We start from the raw sequence: 26,159 nt of genomic DNA on the forward strand, positions 1-26,159 counted from the left end.
AGCACGAATCGTATTAACCGAGCTTCCTCAAAATGGTAACAAACTGGCGATATCACTATTTTGACTACTTTTACACGGAGCCTCCGCACGCACGTCTTCACACGGCAAAGCACATCCGGAAGTCCCTCATCATATGAGAATGTTATGTTATGATTATCTTTGACCGAATCACAGCAGTGCTCATATTAAAAAACAGCATTCCCTCTCATGTGATATTGCTTAATTAACATTAATGATGTGCACTTTAACAACTAGGCTTACAACTATAATATATACAGGGGTGGAAAAGTGACTATTACCTGCAGGGTAAACGTTAGCTAACCAGAAGGCAATAACAATGTAAACAAAAAACACCTGCTTAAAAGATGAATACAAATGAGGAATGGTGGGAAAGGTGACTGTAATTACCTAACGTTACATTATTATTTTCCATAACAATTTAGCCCCCTCCACAATATTAACTGACGTTAAAACAGTTAACTAGCTATTTATTGATTAGCAATTAGCGAATCATGTAACATTAGCTTAATGCTAAAAATTTAGGTTACTATCACATTCAGACAAATAATTTCATGTAGGCTAACGTTACCTACCTCTGTCTTTTTCTCGTTTCTCCTCCTCTTCTTTTCTCTTTTTTCTTCCCTGGGCACCTGACAGTTTTGGCCGTTTTGACATCTTGTGTTGATTTTTTGATGTGGTGACGTCCAAAAGGAACCATGATACGGGAAGGGAGGGGGCGCACCGTGCGAGGAGGGGGGGGGCGTAATGTTGTAACAAATAATATTTCTATTAAATAAGCTTTACTTTGCATTTTGATTAACGTGGGATTATTTTTGTATTTAGAAATAATAGTACCAACTTTTTTTTTTTTTTTTCAACATTTGTGGCACTGGCGTGGCGCCCCCTGATGGACGGCGCCCTTAGCATTTGCCTATACGGCCTATGCCACGGGCCGGCCCTGCTTGTCGGCGTGAGTATCCATGTGAAGGTAATGAAAGCCGTCTGTGATGGGTTTTTTTGTTTTGTTTTGTTTTGTTTTGTTTTGTTTTGTTTAAGTTAACATCAGCTGTGTGCAGCTTAGTTCCAGCACAAACAGCACAAATCTGCTGCTGCATAGTTCACAGTAACGGACTCACGAACAAAGCGACTGGTAACCTAGCTGTTCGCCATTTTCTGTGTGTGTGATCAGAGTCCGGGAATGAGAGCAGAAACAGTTAGTTGATGGTCAGCAGCTTAACTCAGAGGATAGAGGGACAGGTCTGTGTAAATTATTGTTTAATATAGATGTAACAAAAATTCGACATAAACCTCGAAATACAAATACTGCGTCACAAACCTCTGACTCTCTTCTAACAGGAAGTAGGCTTTTGTTCACTGTTTACACCCACAGAAGAGTGGTCTTACTCAGAGACTGACTGGACCAAACGTTTTTATGAACTTTTATTGTTTGTTAAACTTTATTAAATTTAAACATAATCATTTAAAGCTGATTACATATCAATCACAATTGTTACTGACTTTCTCACTGACACGCCTAGGGGAGCCTGAAGCAGCTGTCTGTAAATCATTACCTTATTCCTAAAGCTGATATCAGAGTACAATTAATCTGCACAAGTTTGTGCTTAAAGACATTAAAGTTCCGGTTAGACATCAGTTCATCAGTTCCCCACAGTCTGTGTTCAGCATGAGTGCTGATATCATCAGTCTGTCATCAAAGTAGAGACAGAGCCGGTGATCTCGGTAAGATCTATACATATCTAGAAATACTGAGTTTGTGGACATCAGGGCAGCTTTTTCCCTACATGACTGCTTCCAAACATCACTGAATATATTTTTGGGGAGTTGTTGAACATCTACAGAGAGTCTGGATGTGCTCTGACAGCATTTTACACTGAAATATTCAAAACTCTTAAGTACAGATAAAATGTTGCTAAAACAATAAATTTAAAAAAGATCGATGTTAACGTGAACTATGTCTACAGGCAAACAGAATCATAATCACATGAAGAATGTTTCCAGTGATCAATAATTAATCTGTGAATAAATCGGAGTCCTTTTCATGGATCTTTGTTGATCTTTCTCAGAAATGTATTAAATCAAAGTGTTTTTAAAAATTACGATAGATTTCTCTGTAGTAACAACGGTTTAATGTTATAATTTTAAAGCTGTGAGCTGAAATATGTGTGTGAAATAATCAGTTTCAATTTGTTCCATTGGTTCGTTTTCTGCAGGCAGACTGCAGACTGGGAAACACCAGTCCTTCTTAGTCCTTCTACTCACAACATATAAGAATCCAACTGGAACACGTCCTGTTACTGAGGTCTGTACTACGAAGCAGGATTTGATCTTATCAAGGTAATGTCAGGGTTCTTACAGGGGTATGTTCCCAATGGTAACTTATGCAGCTATTTTTCAGTGTCACGGACCAAACTTTTTCAAACATGCCGCACTTTTAATTGTAAACTTCTGTTCACTACTTTTCCTGTCACACACAGTCATACGTGTGTTTTATTTTTAGCTTGCATTATCAGTTTAATCTCTTCATATACTTCCTATAATATAGGTTTACCTTACTTTGTAAAGTCAGCAGCTCTGTCACGACTACACTCTTCTCTGACTCCTCATGTCTACACCATCATAATGCCCATTAATATAAATATATATATATTTGTTTTGTTATTTTGCTCAGATTATGGTTTTTGTTCTGAGCAACTTATAACAGGTCGCCAGTCTGTCATATGACTAACACAAACAGACAGACAGTCATTCACACTCACATCTATGGGCATTTAGAATCATCAGTTAACCCAGCCCCACTAGCTGCATGTCTTTGGACTGTGGGAGGAAAAAAAATGCAAACTCCACACAGAAAGGCCCTGAACTGGTGGTGGAGTCAAACTCAGGATGTTCACACTGTGAGGCAACAGTGAGCCACCATGCTGCCTTAAAACTGACAAAACTCGAAATAGTTAAAAATTTACTGAAAATGTACTAATTGTGGTTCAGCACAATCATGTTTCAGTTTTTAGCCCTGTTTTGGTTCATCATCCTTTTGGAGGATCTGTGACCTGTGACTGAGACAAAGCTTTCTGATACTGGGCAGCACATTTCACTGCCCAGTATCTAGGGTTTTGTTGTTGTTGTTGTTTTTTGTTGTTGTTGTTTGCAGGAACACTTTTCTTTCACAAATAATCAGATTCATCCATTATTTATTACTTATATTTATCCAACATGATTCCTTCCAGATGTCTGAAGTAATGCTGGTATCTGTACTAACTGGAAGAAGTAGTCTGTAAACAGTTTTGTTAATATTTCAACCTTTGCAGTACAAATGTTCATATTTCAAATAAAGCAAGCAGGCTGGGTGTGACAGCATCAGAGTCACAGCAGGAAGTTGTTGCTGTTGTTGTAATCATTGATAAGTTCAAAGACATATTAAGGTAGAGCAGCTGATCTTTGAGCTCTGAGATGCATCTTAAAACTCTTTTATGATTTAAAGTGTTCAATGTGGCGGCAGCCAGATCACAGAGAAGAAGCAGAGGATTTTCTGTTTTTCTAAACAGACGTGGTCCACACAGTGGAGAACCAAAGAGTGAAGAAGTTCATTGGAAGAAGCTGAGTAAGTGAAACTTGGATTCATTAGAGTCTCTGAGGTTTTGTCTTCATCACAAATCAGCTGCTGCTCTTTGTTAGTGTGTTTATGCAGAAAACTGATGAGGACTGTGATACATTGGATAAAGACTCAAAACCATAATGTGCCTTGAATATAAACTTGACAAAATCTACAAGTAGATATTTGGTTTACTCTCATCTCTTCAGGCGAACAGTCTGTGTCAGTGTCTTCAGATGGCTGCAGGTTTTTAACCAGCTTCATTAAATGTTTCTCATTCTGCATTTCATATCACATCTGCCACTGTTTGAGCCTCTTTAACAGAGGAGATCAGACTGTAATGTGATATTTAGTAAGATTCAGTTTTCTTGTGAACTCTGAACAGATTAGATTAGATAGAGGCTCACAAATCAAACTATAAACTATAAAACAAGCTCTGATTTGAGTTCAGATGGTTCAAATGCTGGACTCCAGTCTGACTGATACTCAAGTTGTTTTATGGGCATCAAGGTTCATGTTCATTTGTTAAATATTCTCCATAATTCATGGATAATATTTAACAGGAATCAGTGAGCGCCCCCTGCTGGTTCCCCCTGAGTGCTGCTTGTCAGTCTACAGTGATACTGCAGGATGGATTTATGGAGGCTTTGAGGGATTCACTGCAGTTCTGCTGTAGTTGGTCCCTCACAGCTACATAATCAGTTGCAGTGCCACTGATACGAGCTACACCAGTTCTATGGTGCCTACAAACAAGACATAAAATACCAACAGATTGTAAGGGAGACCAGGTAGTGTGAACACATATGTGACATGTAAGGTGTGGATAGATAGACAGAAAATCAGTAATAAATAAAAGGTAAAATTAAATAGCCTGTCTCACTCATTGCTGATAATGTGCGGTAATAGGGATAATGATAAAACTAGAAAGATGCCATTGTTATGTTCTGTTAATGAAAACTAATTTATTATCCTCATCTAAATAAACTTCTGTTTCAATAATCACAACATATGCATGTATAGAATCATGAGCAATTTGCATTAAATAAATAAATAATTGATTTTTTCAAAACCATTTAAAAACTCTGCGTACTGCCACAATGTGATGTTTTATTCTTCCCTGGAGGCTATATCTCTACCACCATTATTTATTTATTTTCATAGAAATCTTCCATAGATGTTAATTCAGGATTATTTTGATTGCTGTGTCTCTGATAAAACCTCAGTAACATCTGCAGCTGCAGCTTTTGTTGTGAAAGTGGAGTTTCAGAACAGAAGTTTGATTAATTGATTCTCTGAGGTTTTGTTAGCGTGTTTATGTAGAGAACAGATTTATTTCATCTTTAATGTCTTGGGAATCAAACCACAAAGTTCCTCCAACAATAAACTCTAAAAGTCTGTGAGCTGATATTTGTAGAGTCTGTAGGTAGAGATATATTCTCCTCACATCAGAATAACTGTCTGAGTGTCTTAATCAGAAGACTGCAGGTTAGCTTCAACATCATGAAATGTTTCTCACCATCCACTTTACATCACATCTAGAACTGTCTGGTCCTCTTTAACAGTGAAGTTTGAGTGTGATGACATGTTTATTAGGACTCAGTTTTCACTTTGACCCTGAAGCTCTGGGCTCATAGTCAAACTATAAAACTGGAGATGTGATATGAGACACTGGTGCACGTGACGGATTCCAGTTTGATTTTGATGGCCAGATTGTTTTATGGAGGAGTTCATTATTGTGCTAATGAAGAGGTTCAAAGGAAGTTTGAGGTTGTTATCACCATCTGGTCAGAATGTGAAAAAAACAGCCATCAATCTGTTGAAGTATATTTCAGTTGATTGAATTGTAATCAGTGGTAACTCAACTTAAAGGAAGACACACATGGACTGGTAAACTCTAAATGAGAAAACAAGGTTGGACTACAAGTCACTAACCTAACTTACGAATAAAGGTTTAAACTCAAGAGACCAAATCAAACTCACCTCAGCTCCCACCCTATGTGAGAGTGAAATGAGTGAGTTGTAAGTGAGTGCAGTCCTTATATAACGTGTGCCAGATGAGTGCAATTAAGGGACAAAGTCCAGAGCCAATCAATGGTGAGAAAAGGAAACAAGGCCAATCTGGTGAGCTGAAGGAGAGTGGGGAAAAAATGGTAAGAAAAACAAGAATCTTTACAACAGCCGCCCCCATATTTCTAGTTGGAAATATGTTTAAATTACCATAGTCAAAAGTCCTTTTCAGGAAGTGAAGGCAGGGGGATGAGACATGCTACAGGTTTTTGTATATGTTTTATCCCGCACTGCGACTTCTACTGTTCTTATGTGGCTATCTGTGCTCTTTAGAAGGCGTGTTACTTTCCCTACAGGCCAAACACTTCAGTGGGTTGACCCAGAGGTAGACGGCATAAAAGTCCACAATTCAAAGTTCAAGGGGCTGGCTGCGTGGAAAGCGGCGGCAGCGCGAATTTAAATTTGATCACGCCTGTATCCAATTCAGTTCCAGTCATTTCCTGGCTCACAGCTACTTATTGTGTCCCAACATGATCTGTATTTAAAAATGGCTCATCCTCAGTAAGAATGGAACTTTGAACTTTAATGCTTTCTGTTTGTGTAGAGACACAGAAAAACTTTGATTTGATCTTATTCATGAGATCAAATGAGGTTTTGTGAAGTTATGCTGTGCCTGCTTCCTGAACATGTTGATGGGAGGGAAATCAAAGGGCAGATTTAATCTCATGCCAACAGGAAGGAAAGGAGAGAGCTGTTCCTGTGTCACCTGGGAGAGTGATATTTACAGGAAAATCAGAGATGTTTAAAGTGAGGAAATGGAAAAAGAAGAAAAGAAGGAACCTTTACTTTTGACGTTAAAGTCTGCTGCTCCTGCTGAGCATCTCCTTCCTGTCCTGCTTCAGGTGGAGTCTTGACTCCTTCCAGGAAGTAGCTCACCTGTGTGTCAGTCCATGTGTGGGGTGGAGATTCTTCTTCAGCACTTTCAAAAATTAAATGCAGTTTGCTCTATGACATCACTTTTTTTCATTGTCTCCAGATGCACAACATTCTAGTGATAAGGAATTTGAAGATCCATCATCTAGTATCTCTTCTGTCCACAGTTGTTCACTAAGCCAGAGTGAAATTGGTTAGTCTGAGATTTAGATCTGCCAAAGGAAGCGACTGAGTTTCCTGCATCTAGCCCTCCTGTCGTGTTCACCTCCCACCCCTTACTTTAGTGTTGACTGGTCTATTTCAACAGCTCTTAAATTAGCATAACAAACATTTTTCACCACCAAATTCAGTTCAGTGGGTCGTTCAGTGGTCATTCAGTGGGTAATCAGATGTAAAACACAATATTTATGAGTGTTTTAAGTTGTAAATTGGTCAAACTTCCAGTCACAGTGAATTAGTGTGTGTCAGTGAATGCATCATGTGTGCTTTATGGCTCCATCTAGTGGACTGATAGTAGAAGTAGAGCAGCTGATGGCAGCTTCCTCTGCCTCACACTGCTGTCTGACTGCATTCAGCTGACACTGAGAGGAAGGACAAAAGAAGCAGCTGACATTTGGACAGCACACGTGATGGAAAAGAAGATTTCAGTTGATGTGCACATGAATGATTTGTGTTTCCTCTGCAGGTGAAGGTAGAAAGTGTGTGTAAGCTGATGTGTATGTGTATTTAGCAGCATGGATCAGTGTGAGGACAGAGAGGAGGGAGTCCCTCCCTCTAAAAGAGCCAGAGAGAGCCAGACCACAGCTCAGAGGTGAGATGACCATCTCTAACGGTCCATGACTCTTCTCCATGTCACAGCTCAGCACTCACATCACTGCTCCATCATTATTCACAGGAAGAAACGAGGAACTAAACGTAAACATCAACCTGAACCCAGCTGTGTGTCCTTAAAAAGTGATGAGTCAAAGGACTTTAATGTTGATTTCAAAGAAAATTCTTCTGCTGCAGAGAGGTAATGTGTCACTAAATGCTGTTTCTTAAAATGTTTACATTATGTTTAATGCCAGCTCAGCTCTTTTCACACACATTTCTATGTTCGTATGTAAAGCTGTGTGTTTTGGGAGTTTTTCTTTTCATAAATACAGCAGTCAAAGATTGAAGAATGAGTTATTTGTAGGATATGTTTCTATAGTGAGTGTACTTTTTACATATTGTATTAACACAATTGACCTAAATACACTGGAAGGCCATGAAGTTGGAGTGGGAATTATTATGCTAGATGTTTGTACCTATGTACTGGATTTGTGCTGACCTATTTACACGTTTTAAGTACATTTATATCATATGTTATACTACTATATGAACACCTGTTAAAGAAGAGTGTTTGTTTTGCAAGCTAATTAGTACTAATGGTTAGTTTAGAAAGTTTTCGTTTTTATAGTTTTTATTTTATAAGAGGTTCACCTGGTGATTATGATTAGTTATGGCTCTTTTGATAGTGCAAATTGTTTGATACTAAAGAAATTCCTAATTAGTGAGATATATGGTTTATTTTGGGAGGGTAACCCGTTTTTAAGTCATAAAAATGTCAAGTAGATTAATTAATTATTTCTTTCTTTAAGACAACCATAACAGCCATGATTTCTAACTCTAAGTTAACATCAGCCACAAAAACCTATCAAAAACGACAATAATGAAGATGGATGACAAGCTCTGGGAAGAATGTTCACAAAGTTCTTGATCTCATGGGATGTACTTCATAGAGGGGTTCATATAAATTTATTATTTTGGCTTTAAAATTTAAGACCTGACTAGTCCGAAACATAAAAATGAAAATAAACAAAATCCAAAACAAAACTCTTCATACTTGTCACCTGATCTGATCTTCTCAAATGTCAGAGAGAAGATTCTCAATTTGACACCAAGACAAACAGCAAAGCATCTGTTGTGTCCTTTAGCTTGTATTTATATCTGTGTGGAAAGTCATAATGTGAACTAATTCTTTATGACTCTTTATAGAGTGGACCAGAAGAGTTCAAAGGTTCCCATTGATCAACCTGCCAAACACCATCAGACACATTTGGACTCTGTATTTATGGTTTGTACATGCAGAAAAACAGCTCTTACATCTGTTCTGTTTACTCCATTCTGGACTTTATAGACCACTGAATTGTTAATGTTTCCATCGTCTGAGGTTTTGGTCAATTTCAGTCTGGCTGGATTATTCATATCATCTTCTGTTCCAGCTACTGGAGGACAACATCATCACTTTTGTGAAGAATGAGCTGAAGGAGATCCAGAAAATTCTAAGTTCAGATTACCCAGAATCCTTAGGGAGCCAGAAAGAGGATGAGGAGGTCTTGGAGGGTGAAGATAAAGAGGAGAACAGAAACAGCACAGAAGCATTTTTGAAAATCACACTGCACTTCCTAAGGAAACTGAAGCAGGAGGAACTGGCTGACTGTCTGCAGAGCAGTAAGAGGATGTCTTTAAAGATTTAAGCTGCTGCATAAATGGGAAATTTAGGAATGTCTCAAGAAATGGACCAACATAGATTCAAAAACCTATTCTTTAGGCAAGAAAAATGTAAGCGTATTTACTAAATAATAATTCCATAATTAAATGTATTTATTTTGTGTGTTCAGAAATATTTGCTCCAGATTTTCGACATGAACTCAAATCTTCTCTGAAGAATAAGTTCCAGTGTGTGTTTGAGGGGGTTGCTAGAGCAGGAAACCCAACCCTTCTGAATCAGATCTACACAGAGCTCTACATCACAGAGGGAGAGACTACAGAGGTCAATGAAGAACATGAGGTCAGACAGATTGAAACAGCATCCAGGAAACCAGACAGACCAGAAACAACAATTAAACAAGAAGACATCTTTAAAGCCTCACTTGGAAGAGAACAACCAGTCAGGACAGTGTTGACAAAGGGAGTGGCTGGCATTGGGAAAACAGTCCTAACACAGAAGTTCAGTCTTGACTGGGCTGAAGACAAAGCCAACCAGGACATCCAGCTCATATTTCCATTCACTTTCAGAGAGCTGAATGTGCTGAAAGAGGAAAAGTTCAGCTTGGTGGAACTTGTTCATCACTTCTTTACTGAAACCAAACAAGCAGGAATCTGCAGCTTTGAAGACGTCCAGGTTGTTTTTATCTTAGATAGTCTGGATGAGTGTCGACTTCCTCTGGACTTCCACAAAGCTACAATCCTAACTGACCCTAGAGAGTCCACCACGGTGGATGTGCTGTTGATTAACCTCATTAGGGGGAATCTTCTTCCCTCTGCTCGCCTCTGGATAACCACACGACCTGCAGCAGCCAATCAGATCCCTCCTGAATGTGTTGACATAGTGACAGAGATCAGGGGGTTCAATGACTCACAGAAGGAGGAGTACTTCAGGAAAAGATTCAGAGATGAACAGCAAGCCAGCAGGATATTCTCCCACATCAAGACATCAAGAAGTGTCCACATCATGTGTCACATCCCAGTCTTCTGCTGGATCACTGCCACAGTTCTGGAGGATGTGCTGAGAACCAGAGAGGGAGGAGAGCTGCCCAAGACCCTGACTCAGATGTACATCCACTTCCTGGTGGTTCAGGCCAAAGTGAAAAAAGTCAAGTATGATGGAGGAGCTGAGACAGATCCACACTGGAGTCCAGAGAGCAGGAAGATGATTGAGTCTCTGGGAAAACTGGCTTTTGAGCAGCTGAAGAAAGGAAACCTGATCTTCTATGAATCAGACCTGACAGAGTGTGGCATCGATATCAGAACAGCCTCAGTGTACTCAGGAGTGTTCACACAGATCTTTATAGAGGAGAGAGGACTGTACCAGAATAAGGTGTTCTGCTTTGTTCATCTCAGTGTTCAGGAGTTTCTGGCTGCTCTTCATGTCCACCTGACATTTATTAACTCTGGAGTTAATCTGCTGGACGAGCAACAAAAATCATCGCATCAGTGTGAAACAGATGAATACTTCTATGAGACTGCTGTGGACAAGGCCTTACAGAGTCCAAATGGACACTTGGACTTGTTCCTCCGTTTCCTCATGGGTCTTTCAATTCAGACCAATCAGACTCTCCTACAAGGCCTGCTGACACAGACAGAAAGTGGCTCACAGACCAATCAGGGAACAGTTCAGTATATCAAGAAGAAGCTCAGTGAGAATCTGTCTGCAGAGAAAAATATCAATCTGTTCCACTGTTTAAATGAACTGAATGATTGTTCTCTAGTGGAGGAGATCCAACAGTCCCTGAGATCGGGACATCTCTCTGCAGATAAACTGTCTCCTGCTCAGTGGTCAGCTCTGGTCTTCATCTTATTGTCATCAGAAAAAGATATGAATGTGTTTGACCTGAAGAAATACTCTGCTTCAGAGAAGGCTCTTCTGAGGCTGCTGCCCGTGGTCAAAGCCTCCAGCAAAGCTCTGTAAGTAAAATGGACTCATCTGTGTCTGTTTAAAATGTTTATTCTACTTACCTGAACAAAACAGAACAACAACAAAAGAAAACAAAACACAGACTGTGCCTAGTGTGCCTGTGTCAGTGGGTACTACACAAGTATGACTAAATCTACCAGCTCCTCACTGGTTTAGATTTAATTATATAGGCATAGTTGTGTTTTTACTGGGCAAATTTAAGGTGTTTTATATTTGACAAATTTGAGACATGTTTTAATTTATTTTAAATAACCAAGAACTGTAGTACACACTCTGTTTTCCTTTAATACGTTCAATATTAAGTGATTTAATTTAACCACTATTATCATTGTTTTTCAGACTTAGTGGCTGTGACCTCTCAGAGAGAAGCTGTGATGCTCTGTCCTCACTTCTCAGTTCCCCGCCCATTAGTCTGAGAGAGCTGGACCTGAGTAACAACAACTTGCGGGATTCAGTAGTGAAGCTTTTGTCTGTTGGCCTCAAGAGTCCATACTGGAAACTGGAAACTCTCAGGTCAGGTTTCAGACTTTTACACTGATTACCACTTAAAATCTGAACCATATTAGTGCATAAGCCACTACCTGTACAGAATTCTTTAGTCACTTTGAATTAAATTTGGTTGGAATATTGTCTGAAAAGGTTTTTCTTCTTCAAATTCTTTTGTTTTTGAACTGGTAACAATTACTGATATGCATGACACTGGTTTGAACATACACCGGTTACCAGGCTAGTTTAAATCCAGAGAATTACATGTCCAGGTGTATTTCTATTTTTTACTCTTTTCACTCTTTGCAACGAAATATTCTGGAATTTTAAAATATATATTTTCAAAGTCTTTCTGTGTGGAGTTTGCATGTTCTCCCTGGGTCCTCCAGCTTCCTCCTATAGTCCATAGACATTCACTTTGTGGGGATAGGTTAATTTGAAAATTGCTCATAGGTGTGAATGTGGGAGTGAATGTGAGTGCAAATGGTTGTCTATGTCTATGGTCAGGTCATAGACTGGTGACCTGTCCAGGGTGTACCCCGCCTCTCGCCCTAAGACAGCTGGGATAGGCTCCATCCACCCCCCACGACCCTGAAAAGAATAAGCAGACGCAAATGGATAGATGGACTTTCAAAGGTTGATTTCTCAAAATGAGAGTATTGGGAATTTAATGTCACAGCAATTAATGTTGACTGTGATATACTTCACACCCTGCAAATCTCAATTAGATGGAAGTGATTTGACTTTGTTTTTCTTCGATGCCATGTGTCACCACAATTTATAGACGCTACCTAAACTTTACTTTCACACAGGTAGATTGTCTTGTTAATAGTATTGAAACTTCATGGATGGATAACACATGAGGATTAGACTGAGTTAAACACTGAGCAGAACCCATATTAATAAACGAAGACTAATTCATTTCAAAGTTTCCTTCTTATTCCTTAGTCCTATAAGTATATTTATTCTTGACTTTCACAATCCATTGCAGCCAACACATCCTACACTAATGCTAACTCCGAGTTGTTCCCTATAATTGCAACCCCTTTACCTTAAATATAAAATAAACATCACAAACACATCAAATATTAACTGTTCTCTGGGCCTATTTATTTTTGTCGCAAGTTTGCCACTGTTCCGATATCATTTTAAATCAAATAATCATCAATTGTTTTCTTAGCTCACAAGGGTTTAACTTATAAGCGCCTTGAGGCGACTTTTGTTGTGATTTGGTGCTATATAAATAAAATTGAATTGAATTGAACTTATTGCCTTTGGAATAGTTTGAAATCGTTACTGAAGTTACAACCAAAAAATAAAAATCTGAAATTGAATGAGTATTTAGTACGAGTGTGACTACCTTTAGCTTGATGTTTAAGAATGTATTAATTTTTGGTTTTTAATTTATACTTATTCTAGATGGCATTACCTCAGCTTCTGGTAACACTGTCATGAAACTTGAATACACTTTTTTAATGATATGTTCTTTGATGTGCACATTTAACAAATAACTGGAATTGCTCTATTTAATGTTTCTAGAATTAGAAACAAAGTCTCAGAGTAGTGCTGATGGGTAGCATTTATTGCTTTGAGGTTAAACTGCTTTAAAAGCTCCCTGAAGCATCTTTAACTTAAGCAAAACCTTCCAGTGGGAGTACTGAGAGTGACTAGAAAGAGAGAGATCAAATTTTATCCATATTGGCTTTTCATCAGTGGCTTCCTGCTATATCCAGAGCAACAACTTCTTCTCATTTACAACAGCAAAAATAAGCATTAACACATCACCAACTTTCTAAGTAAATATATTTCTATTTGGTGCTGTTGACATGAAATTATCACCAGATGTCAGCAACAAACAAAGAAATCAAACCATTGATGGCCATTAATTATGTGTGACAATGAGAAACGATACAGGGAAAAAGTATTGAATACATGAAGCAAAGGAGGTGTAAAAAGGCATGGAACATCATGGTAATTAGAAAGCAATCTTTCCACTCAATGCAAGTTAAAATGATTTGTCAGGGTCACAACTGATGGCCTATGTGTCTCATAACCAAGGTGTCACACAAGAAAAATATCACTATGTTTTTAACTGATGAGATCTCTCAAGACCTTCACAATTGCTGCAAAGCGTACTGATGGTATAGGCTAAGGAAGAATTTCTGAACTACAGAAGGTTCCAGTGAGCTCTGTTGGCGTCATAATCCAGAAGTAGAAAGAACATAATTTCAAAATAAACTGACAATGACAAGGTGCTCCCCACAAATGCCAGACAGACAAGTGAAAAGAATTATCCAAGATCCAAGAACCACTTGTGAGGAGCTACTGAAAGACCTGGAAACAGCAGGTATAATTGTTGCTAAGAAAAGTAATTCACTCAACCACCATGGCCTATTAGCACTCTGATCGTGCAAGAATCCATTACTGAAGAAACACCATGATTTAAAGTTTGCTGAAAATTATTTAGACAAGCCTGTGAAATACTAGGAGAATATAGTCTATTCAGATTGGACCTAAATTAAAATCTTTGGATGCCATAGTATTTCACTGTATTTCACCCCCAAAACACCAGCAGTGACGTTTGGATGTGGGAACATCATAGTGTATTGGTATTTTTCAGCACAGGGCACTTGCATGCTTCATATACTTGAAGGAAGGATGTTTGGAAAAATGCAACGAGACATTCTTGATAAAAATCTGTTGCCATCTACCAGGATGATGAAAATGAAATGAGTGTGGATGTTTCAGTCAAGGAAACTCTCAATTGTTTTCAGAGAAAGAAAGTAAAGATTGGCCCAGCCAATCACCCAAACTGAATCCAACTGAAAATCTATAGCAAGATCTAAAGGTCAGAGTTCGTAGAATGGAGCCTTCCAGATTTGAAGATTATTTTTGATGAAGAACCACACCTGAACGATGCATGTGACTAATTTCTCCATACAGGAGGCATCTTGAAGTTGTCACCGCCAACAAAAGCTTTTAGACAAAAGAAAAAAGAAGAAGAACTCTTACTAAAATTTTCAACACTAGAAAACATTTTTCCTGTGTCCTTAAATTAAGTTTATTACACAAAACTTGATTTAAGGACATCTATGGTTTAATTTCTTTGCAAGTGTGGATTGGATGGGTTATTACACATATCTTTTGAGAATTTCATGCCAATAGCACCTTTAGAAATAACTTTACTTAGAAAATTGGTGCTGTGTTCGGTACTTACTTTATCCAGTCAAATAGAGCACTTGACACTAAGACTGCAGACTTACTTATGGCTGTTAGAATTTGTATAACTAGGATAGAGATCTCTCTTCTATGGAACCATAAGTTCAGAAAAAAGACACCCTTCATACTTATAGCTTACAGTTAGGACTGGATCAGGTGACTGAACCACATTTTAGCCATGCTAGAATAAATGCCTTACACCTTACACAATTTAACAACTTGAAACAGCTGTTGTTGTCTGTTGCATGTGGTCACTATAAATAAAGATACATTGATTTAATGGATGAAAATGAATATGGATGCGTTTTTTAGAAAAACTAAAAAACATTTAAAATAAAGTGTTCACAGATGGATTGTTATTTTTGTGTGTCTGCAGTCTTTCAGGCTGTCTGATCACAGAGGAAGGCTGTACTTCTATAGCTTCAGCTCTGAGCTCCAACCCCTCAAATCTGAGAGAGCTGGACCTGAGCTACAATCATCCTGGAGACTCAGGAATGAAGCTGCTAAAGGATCTACACTTGAGCCTGGACACTCTCAGGTATGGAAAGAATATCTGATAGAGGAGAAAGAGCTGGAAACATTTTCTGTGTACTTCACTTAGCTCTTGTTTGTTTCATGTAGATGTGACATGAACAATAACACACTGAGAACAATCTTTCCTTTGCTTACAACAAAAACACCAGTCTAACTGAACAATAACAAGAGGTATTTATGTAGGTGGGCACCATTTATTCATCATTTTGATCTCTGTAGGTTTAACTATTAACTCATTTTCAGTATTTCTGTATTCTTTGTATAGAGACAGGTTTACGGCCTGTTTATCCTAGCAGAAAGACTGTACGCAGGGGAAACCTTCAGCCTGGCTTGATCAAAAATAAATCATTAGAAAAGGTTTATAATTAAAACTGTGGTAGAACCTGACAAGCACCAGGCATTTTTTCTGTACATTTTAGAGCATGCAAGCTTGCAGAATTTAAAAAAAAAAAGTTTTTATTCATAGCACTTTTTATGAACAAACGGCAGTGTTTTTCTAAATTAGTGCACAACATAGAATAATGTTATTTAAAGCAACACAAAAATAAAAAGTTAAATCAAATGAAATAAACAGCTGAACTGAACAAAACAGGAATTTAAAATTGGCACAGAAGCCATTTTAAGCTAGATATCGTGATCAACAGCAATCATCAACACTTCAGTTCACTATTTCAAAGCAGTGCATCAAAGTAAGTAATTTTATTTTCACTTGATTATTTGAACTACAGTTATAACCAAATTAAAGCAGTAATATAATATATTTTTTAATTTTGCTTAACAGATGCCAAAGAAATCAGTGGTAAACAAAACTGCAGTGTTGGAAGTCCTTAATGCTTCAAAAGAAGCAGTCAAAAAAAATGAAACATTTCAACTCCAAGTGTTGAAATATGGCAAAATCTGTGCAAAGAACTTTATGAAAAGATGACACCAATAGCACTTTACACTTTTGTTAAATTAAACACAACGTTTGATCAAATCTAAGCAATCATTCAGATGCTGAAGCTTAGATAAATTCTCGGGCATAAAAGAAACGTACAACTGAATATCATCAGCATAACAGTGATAAGAAATGTCCTCAAAAGAGCCCATTATGTGCTATATTAAAAACAATAAAGGCCCCAAAACTGACCCTTGAGGGACACCATAAGTAAGGGAGGTAGAGGATGACCTAAAATCGGAGACTGCCACAGAAAAGGATCGGTGATGGAGATAAGAGGAGAACCACTCTAATGCAGTTCCAGATACACCAACCCAATTTTTCAGCCTTTCAATGAGGATGTGATGGTCAACTGTGTCGAAAGCTGATGTGAGGTCCAACATGAGTAGAACAGAGCATTTTCCTGCATCATTATTCATCAAGATATCACTTGAGACCCTAAGAAGAGCTGTCTCCATGGAGTGAAATTGACAAAAACCAGACTGAAACTTATCGTAAATGCCATGTTTATCTAGAGCTGCCATAAGTTGCATAGCCACAACCTTTTCTAGAAGCTTAGTAATTAACGGTAACTTAGAGATAGGTCTGTAGCTGCTCCAAAGAGAGGGGTCTAGCTGACGTTTTTTTAAAAGTGGGAGAATAGCAGCGTTTTTAAAATAAACCGGAACTATACCAGATGCCAGTGAAGAGTTGATTAAAGTGAGCACACATGGGCCAATAGACTGGAAGACATTTTTGAATAATGATGCAGGTACAATGTCAAGTGAACAGGAGGATGCTTTCACAGAATTCACTAATTTCACTAGCTCAGGTAGTGAAACAGGAGAGAAAGTATCCAAGATAATGGGCCGAGATGGGGTAGAGATCGAGATAACAGGTGCTGAGTGTGTAAAATTGATTCTCACGTTATGAATATTTGCAAGCAGAAAAGAGAGAAAATTTTCACAGTCCTCGTTAGAAAAAATAGGGGCTGCAGGCAGAACAGGATGTCACTTATGGTGTTGAATAGCACCTTAAGATTGCCTCTGCTCTTTGTAACCAAGTGTGAGAAATGGGCAGCCCTCGCATCTCCGATCGCATTATTAAAAGAAGCTAAAAGGTCCTTAAGATAGAGGAGGTGAACATTTAGATGAGTTTTCCTCCACCTGCGCTCCGCTTTACGACAATCACATTTTAGACAACGAATACTGTCATTTAGCCAAGGAGGAGATTTGGAGGCAGAAACACTCCTCGTCTTAACCGGACAAATTTCATCTAAAATAGAAAGGCAATAATTATTAAAAAGACTGGTTGAGAAATCAACACCATTTTGAGGAGATAGCTGTAAGTTAAAAGCATCCACAAATTTCTCCGCTGTGGAGGAGTTTAAGATGCGAGAGCTAACCATCCGTATAACGGGGGACAAAGGCTCATTAAAAGAAAAGTTAAAAATAATAACATAGTGATCAGAAATAAAAATGTCCTCAGAGCAAATAAAATCATTATTTAAACCCAAAGTAAAAAAAACAAGGTCCAGTGTGTGACCTTTGCTGTGAAAAGAAGCAGAAGTTGCTGGACAGGATGGTAAAGCTTCAGAATCCACACCAGGCCTCCACAAACTGGAGAGGTCTTGCAGTCCCACCAAAGAAGAGGAAATTCACTTCATACTTCTCCCTTGGTCCTGAATGGCTCCACTCAGATCCAGTAAAAAAAAGAAAGAAGTAAAGCTAGGGCTGCTAAAAATGGAAATAATCAACAGCCAGTCAAGCTTGGCAAACGACAGCACTGTTTCATGAACACCTGTGCCTTTGATGCCTTCTGTAAAAGTCTGTGCTCTGCTTTCTGTGACAGTCTCTCTGCTCAAAACATGTTGAATAGTTCAGAGGAGAATAAAGTATTCCAGCTTGTGAAATCCCTTGCTTAAAAGGGTGTCATTCAACATACCTATTCTTTGAGGGCAGAGGTTCTGAGGTCAATATTCTGCCCTGTTCAGTTGAAGACTGGTGTGCATCATGTTGATGCACAGTGCCATGTGTCCACAGTAATTCAGAAAACAATGACAGAAAATCAAAGTGTTAACTTCACTCACATTGAACAGTCTATTTTGCATACTGTGTTTATACACAGATCAGGCACAACATCATAACCACTAACAGCTAAAGTGAATAACACTAACCTGTTAGTTGGTGGGATACATTAGGGAGCAAGTGAATACCTTGTCCTCAACATTGAGTTAGAAGCAGGAAAAATGGGCAAATTTAAAGATTTGAGTGAGTTTGACAATGGCCAAATTGTGATGGCTGGATGACTGGATCAGAGCATTTTCAAACCTGCAGCTCTTATTATGAGTTCCCAGTCTGCAGTGGTCAGTATCTATAAAAAGTGGTCCAGGGAACAGTGGTAAATCAGTGACAGGGTTATGAGTGACCAAGGCTCACTGATGCACATGTGGAGCAAAGGCTGGGCCCTGTGGTCCCATGAATTTCAACTTAATATTAATGAATTATGAATTAATTACATCATTACAAAGAAACCTTCCGATTCCACAGACTAATTTCACTTCAGATGAACATTACACTAACTCACAGAGTTATTTAATCTAGAAATGTCAATCAGACTGACTTGATAATAAGCAACTCCATGCATCGATTCCCATGCCACCCCTCATTCCCACTCAGCTTTTCAGATCACAGCTTCCAACATTTGCTTCAGACTACATCCCCAAGGTGAATAAAACACCATCAGCAGTGAGCTCTATAGATCGGGTCGGAGGGGATGTGGTGGATTTCTAAAAGCCTGAATCCACATCATTTCACCCTGAAGAAATTCAGCAAAATTGTTAAAATGTGTGACCTGACAGAACACAATGAGATGCTGAGGGACTGTTTCGAAACCACAAACTGGTAGACTGGTAAAGAGGGCCAGCTTTGTCCTGCCCAGTCACCTACACCCATAGAGCCCCATTATTTACCTTTTTCTGATTTTACTTTTCTAATATATCTCTAATTGCTGCTGTAACTAGTAGTCTTTCTTCAGCGTGGCATTAAATCATTTCTGTATCGATGTGTATTTCTATCCAGGAACAGTTGAAATCAACAGTAATTTAATCCACTTGATTCATTTAATCAGTAATAAAATATACCAAAATGTCAGATTGAAAATCGGATTACTTATGTAATATCTAAACTTATTTGACCAGGTTATATTTAAGAGAAGTAATAAAAGCAAAAAAACATAACGGTCTGATTGAAGATACTTACATGACAACCACAGGAAGGGACTTTAGAGACATTTTCTTTAAATGTGTCAAAATGTTTGACTGTTCCAACGTAGAAAATGAACCTCAGTTTGATTTAAATGAACTAAATAATGCAATTTAAAAATGAAAAAATAAAAACTTAACAATGTGTATGAGAGCAATGTAATGTCCATGTGTGCATGCTGAAAGAGACTGTGCTGGTCTGATCCCCCTCCTCCTTTCAGGGTGGAGCCTGCTGGAGTCCGATGGTTGACACCAGGTCTGAGGAAGTGTAAGTGTGTTTTTAATGTGATTCATTAAAAACATTCAACCATCTTCAAACTGTCACATCACTCATTCACATTTCTGATGTCAGGAGTCATCATCAAAGTGTCAATCAATGAACAGATGATGGATCAATAACTGCAGCTGGATTGTGTTTGTTCTCTCCATCAGATTCCTGTCAACTCACAATCGACACAAACACAGTACACAGAAAACTCAAACTGTCTGACAACAACAGGAAGGTGACACATGTTGAGGAGGTTCATTCATATCCTGATCATCCAGACAGATTTGATTACCAGTATCCTCAACTGCTGTGTAGAGATGGTCTGACTGGTCGCTGTTACTGGGAGGTCGAGTGGAAAGTAGAGGTTCAAATATCGGTGAGCTATGGAACAATCCGAAGAAAAGGAGACAGTAAAGACTGTGTGTTTGGAAGGAATGATCAGTCCTGGAGTCTGTTCTCCTCTAATGTTAAGGGTTACTCTGTCGTTCACGGTAACAGAGAAACATATCTGTACCCCCCATCCTCCTCCTCCTCTGTCTCTAACAGAGTAGCAGTGTATGTGGATTATCCTGCTGGCACTCTGTCCTTCTACAGAGTCTCCTCTGACACTCTGATCCACCTCCACACCTTCAACACCACATTCACTGAACCTCTTTATCCTGGATTTACAGTCTGGTTTCCTGGTTCCTCAGTTACTCTGTGCTGAGTTGAGTGTAAAGAGTTTCCTCCTGTTAGAGAAACGCTCTGACTGTTGAACAGATAGTCTGTACATGTCTGTCTCTTTCACTCAGAAACACGTTTTCAGATTCATGGATTCAGTCAGTTAATGTTTTAAACTGTTTTAAATTATGGAATCACTGAACAGCAGTTACCCAAAAGATGAATTTACAAACTGCTCAGAGACATTCACACATTATTGTCTATGGTTACAAGTTTAATGAGCATCCAGGGCTCATTGTGATTTTTACTTTTGCTGTTAGAATGATGAAGCGATAGCTAGACTTTAGCTAGCCTGTAATGGCATTAAATGATCCTTTAGAAAACAGTTATAAATGTATTAGTTCTCAGCTTTGTACATTGCTGAATCATTATTTTGTCTTCCTGGTTTCCAGTTTTCTACTTTCATTGTAAGCCTGTTCAGTTTCCAATCTAAAAATAAAACTGTCTGACTAGCCTGCACGTTACAGTTTGACTTTCCTGTTTTATCAGCAGAAAAAATAGATATCTTATACTAGGGATGGACCGATCCGATATTACGCATCGGTATCGGTCCGATACTGACCTAAATTACTGGATCGAATACTGGAGAGAAATAAAAAATGCAATCCGATCCATTAACTATCACAAAAGCACCTCACAAAACTTGCAACATAGTGTAACCCAGCTTATGACCTTAGCACGTTGGAGGAGTATGCGTCATGTGATAGAGCGGCTGTGGCGTGCGAGACCTGTCGGCGGTCTGGTTGAGCATTTGGAGCCTTGCTACCAAACCGCCATTTCATCTCAGAGAAAGGTATCCCAGAGAAGTAAAGCAAGTGTGTAAGTTTATCTCTGAATGTTTGTAAAGCCTTCCCACGTTAAGCTTACCAACCGATATATGGACCGACTGTCTCTTCTTCTCTCCCCCTCCCTCACCTGTTACTATTTCAATCATGAAACTGATCAATGATCAGCTGATCGGCTTTTCTGTCGTGAGTCCCATCTCTTTTTTGTTTATTGCCCACTTTGCACCAGAAAACCAGCAGATAAACAATAACGGCACGATTAATCTTGATAAGCTGTTGTTATAATTTATTTATTATTACTTTCTACATCAGGATCCTTTTCTACGTAGCTGACGGCTGGTAACTGTGCAGGGGCGGGTCTAGCAAAGTTTAGCCAGGGGGGCCGATAGGGCATTAACAGGGAAAGGTGGGCATAAAGAAATAATTTTCTTTCTTATTATCATTTAAAATGTCTAGCTTTTAATAAATAATTATCTGAATCTTACAACCAAAGTTTTCATCTGATGTAAAATGTATAGAAGTACATAGGGCTGGGCGATATGGCCTAAAATCCATATCGCGGTATAATTTGAAGCACGTGTGGTAACGATATATATCATGATATATTATTTTCTTCTGTATAACGTATTTTCCACACTATAAGGCACACTTAAAATCCTTTAATTTTCTCAAAAAACGAGAGTGTGCCTTATGTATGAATGCTGGTTGTGCTTAAGGACCTCGAACCGATTTGGGCATGCAGAAATCTGTTAAAAAATGTTTTAGTACAACTTTGGTAAGCCGCACTGCTTGATGGATTGCCAGAGCATTACAGCTGCCGTAGTGAGGAGCTTCGCGGAGTAATCTGGGTCCAAAACTCCGTCCGTTTCAGGTCCCAAAGTCAAACGAACACAGAGAGTTAAAAACGGTCTAAACTCTTTCATCTTTGACAAAATCATCAGCGTTGCTGCTTTATCGGGTGTAACAATTAAGTTTAACATCCATGCATCCATGAAAACAGAATTTATTAAATTTAACGGAGTTAGAAGTTAACAGGAAGTTAGCTCGCTAGTTTCCACCTAACCAGACATACCATGTTCTGACTGAGATTTTACAAACTAATTCAAATGTACAGCTCTGCTACCACTTCCAACATAAATGAAGACAGAAAACTAAACAGCAGTGCCGTTTGCAGGGTTATTGAAGTTGGACTACCTGGTATATAATGTTGTGCTACGTGATTGCTACACAGCTATGTTAGCATAACATTAGCACAGTGAAGCTGGAGGATGAACGCCAACTTTTTTCCACTCGAAAGCTAACGTGAGGGATTCTGGTGGTCAGGGACAAATGCAATCGCATAGCAGGATGCTATACACGGGCCAAACTTCAGTCAGGAGAACAACTGAGATTATTAATCCACAATACGAGGTTAGTTATTAATATACTGCAACAACATGGGAACAGAGCAGCTGCAAGAGAATTCAACATTAATGAATTAACGTTACGGAAGTGGAGGAAGTGCAGTTTTTCGCTTTCCCCATATTTCAAAAGTGCTTCATCTCTTTGCTATGACTGTCGCCCGACATAATTTGCAGATGATAATGGTTGTAGCCGCAGCTATGCTTTCGACCAAAACAGGCGCAGCTTGATGACATCATCAACATGTGCTATCTATCGTTTGCCAAATTTATATCGTTTCTATCATATATCGTTTATATCGCCCAGCCCTAGAAGTACATTATTGTATATAGTAACTATTAAGTCTAATATATACCCTAGTAAGCTACAGTACTTTTTCCTTTGGGAAGCTACCATCTGCAATTCTGTTGAAGAAAGATGTTGAATCTATTTAATTATTGTAGAAAAATAATTGATTTCTGTGAATTTGTTTTACACATGCATGAAATTAAAGTCAGTTACATTGATTAAGCATCATGAGGCGGAGGGTGGGGGGTGGTTCCCTGTTTTTTTTTTTTTGTTGTTGTTGTTGTTTTTGCTGGGAGTTTGCAACCCTGTTAGTTAGGCTGTTTAATGTTTCTGTTAAGTACTCTTGAAAATACCAAAATAGGGAGGATGGTGTAGTTTTAAGTTTATTAGATTGATCAGTATTGATGAACTATGGAATATTTTGGGTGCAGTGTATTTTTTGGATAAAGGTTTAACACAATAGCTTTAGTGTTTTGTTTTTTAAAACCTGAGTATGAACTTCTACAAAATGCAGCAAGATATTTAAAAAAACAGTTTTATTCATTATAAAATACACTATCGGATTCATATCGGTATCGGCAGATATCCAAATTTGTGATATCAGTATCGGACATAAAACAGTGGTATCGTGCCATCTCTGTCTTATACATGTTCAAAATATGATGAATTTTCAGGGAATGCCTAAATGTAAAAGAGTTTGACTCCAAGTTGATAATTTGTCCCTTTCCCTTTGCATGTCAAATGTATAACTAAAGACAGTATTTTGGTTGGTGTAGCCTCACAACTGTAATGTACGGAGCCCCGCAAGGGACACTGGAGAAAAAAAATGAAGATGAACTTTTGCGAGATCCCGAGTTACTTTTGTGAGATCCTTTCCTTTGGAGGCTGCCAGGTCGAAGCTGACCGGGAGGTCAAGGCACGATGTGCTGGGAGTGCAGTGTTCTTGCCGGCTCTAGTGGGCCTCGACCTCCTGATCAGCTTCGACCTGGCAGCCTCCAAAGGATGGTGGCTAACAGATGTCTCCAAAAATGTCTGAGGACTTTTGCAAATATGTGATGTCTTGATAAACCAAGCAGATATTTGAAGTTTTCACAGCTACATTCTCGCCTGAAAATATTTTAAACATTTGTTTTGTGACCCAGAAAGAGTAATATTAAAACTAAGTAGCTGCCGACATTGTTGGAAACTGGAATTGGCTTGACCGTGCTATGAATTCTAGGATAGCTTGGGCCACGAAGGATATACCCGACTCATCAGTCAAATTTGGGAAAATGAAAGATGCATTTGGAGCAGCCTTCGAATTGGGACAGCCTTCGTTGCCTGGCTGTGACATAATTGGCCTTCAAATGCGGCCTCCGAAGGATGATATGGCCTAAGTCGCAAAAGTTCATCTTCATGTTTTTTTTCTCCAATGTCCCTAAAACTAAATGGAGGGATAGTAACTGCATGTGCATATGTAAGTGTGTAAAAACTGCAGATAGTAAGATTAACAGAAACAGTATTTTGTCTGTATCTGCCAATTGTAGAAATTCATCTCATGTAAACAATAACATGGCACAAAGCGCAACGTCAAAAACAGCGCACACCTTTGACGTTGCGTGAGTAAATCTGTTTTACTCGTCCACACCTAAATGCAATAGCGTTTAGGTGTCTGCACTTATGGTGATTTCCATCTGTCTGCGCTATGGCTGAGTAGACCTGCACTCACCATCATCCCAGAACTTTTCATCTGTACATAAATGAACATGAATGAAACAGTGATCTCTGTATGGAGACCAGTTCCAGGGGCAAACCTCTTTGCTGTCTCCTGCAGACAAAATATATATTTATGAGTGATTCACTTTACACAGTTCAAATTTGGACAGGTTTTCTGCTTGCAGGCTTTTAGTATATGCAAAGCAATACATTCAACCAGTTGAAAAATTTCCACTTTCCTTGGTTTTGTCATGATTTTGTCATGATTCGCTGTTTGGCAGGAAGGATTGGACCCAAATGCAGGACTCGTAGACGGGAGGTTAAACTTAAAGCGCAGCTGTATTGCTGAGAAAATAGACTTTACAAAAACAAACCAAAACCTCAAAGCAAAACTAAAAATTAAACTGGTAACAAGAACTAAGAAACCTACACTACAAACCTAACAGGAGTACAAGGAAAAAAACCACAGCATGAAGAGGGTACAACACAATACAAGGTAAGGAAAACAGGGCTTAAATACACACTGGAGTAATCAGGGAATATAAGACAGGAGGGAAACACAGCTGAGAGAAATCAGACTTAACAAGACAAGGGAAGCAAAACTAGAAACATCGACACAGACTTTCAAAGTAAAACAAGAAACATGACAGGTAAAACTTAAAGCAAACACTATGACATCACAGACATGGGACCAGGGCAGGCACAGAGACACAGACTACACACAGAATAGAAGGGCTCAAAATACAAAAACAGAAACCAGAACACAGGATAATAATAATAATAATAACCAACAAAGTACAACAATAGAATCAGAATATAACCCATAATGCAAAATCAAACCAAAACATAAGAAACTCAAAATCCATCCATCCATCCATCTTCATCCGCTTTATCCGGGGCCGAGTCGCGGGGGCAGCAGCCTAAGCAAAGAGGCCCAGACCTCCCTCTCCCCAGCCACCTCCTCCAGCTTATCCAGGGGAATACCAAGGCAAATGTCACCATGGCAACCCATGACCCGGAGAAGCAACGACGGAGCCATTTAGTGCGCGACAAACTACAAGTGTTCCAGCGCAGAACAACTTAACTTCAGAGGAGGGTTTTGTCACGGTCCTGGGTCATTTTGACCCAGCATTTTCAGTTCTTATATTCCTTTGTATTATGGTTTGTATTCTGATCCTTTTGTCATGCTTGGTTTATTAGTATTATTCTATGTTTCAGTTATTCTTTGTGAGGGATTAGTTCTTAAGTTGTGTCTCTCATTTAGTGTAAGTTCAGTTCAGTGTCAAGTCTGTGTCTGTTTCTTGTTTCCCGTTTTATTGTGAAAGGTTGTGCCTCATCTCAGTGTGTCTAGCTTTGCTCCCCATGTCTCGTTAGCCCAAACCCTCCCAGCTGTGTCTCCCTCCTGTTTTCCATTCCCTGATTACTCCCCTGTGTATATAAGCCCTGTGTTTTCCTGTGTTCCCTGTCGTGTTGTACCCTCAACTAGCTGTGTGTTCTGCTTTGGTGTTTCTAGTGTTTAGTCACCAGTGTTGGGAAGGTTACTTTTAAAATGTATTCCATTACAGAATACAGAATACATGCCCCAAAATGTATT

General features: G+C 38.8%; 2 protein-coding genes across 2 annotated transcripts in view; both read left to right on the top strand.

Moving 5' to 3' along the window:
• Positions 1-26,159, top strand: part of LOC102295442 (protein NLRC3) — a 115,600-nt gene that overhangs the window by 36,825 nt on the left and 52,616 nt on the right. The window lies entirely within an intron of this gene.
• Positions 888-20,855, top strand: LOC102295745 (NLR family CARD domain-containing protein 3). The gene is made up of 11 exons (XM_005923031.3): positions 888-988; positions 2,232-2,355; positions 7,281-7,361; positions 7,446-7,562; positions 8,570-8,648; positions 8,797-9,025; positions 9,196-10,981; positions 11,331-11,504; positions 15,073-15,234; positions 19,630-19,676; positions 19,841-20,855. The coding sequence occupies exons 1-11, from the start codon at positions 943-945 to the stop codon at positions 20,380-20,382; spliced, it is 3,387 nt and encodes a 1,128-aa protein (XP_005923093.1). The 5' UTR covers positions 888-942; the 3' UTR covers positions 20,383-20,855.

The sequence above is a fragment of the Haplochromis burtoni genome, unplaced genomic scaffold (assembly GCF_018398535.1).
Source record: "Haplochromis burtoni strain Fernald_Lab_line unplaced genomic scaffold, NCSU_Asbu1 Contig_61, whole genome shotgun sequence".
Lineage (NCBI taxonomy): Eukaryota > Metazoa > Chordata > Actinopteri > Cichliformes > Cichlidae > Haplochromis > Haplochromis burtoni.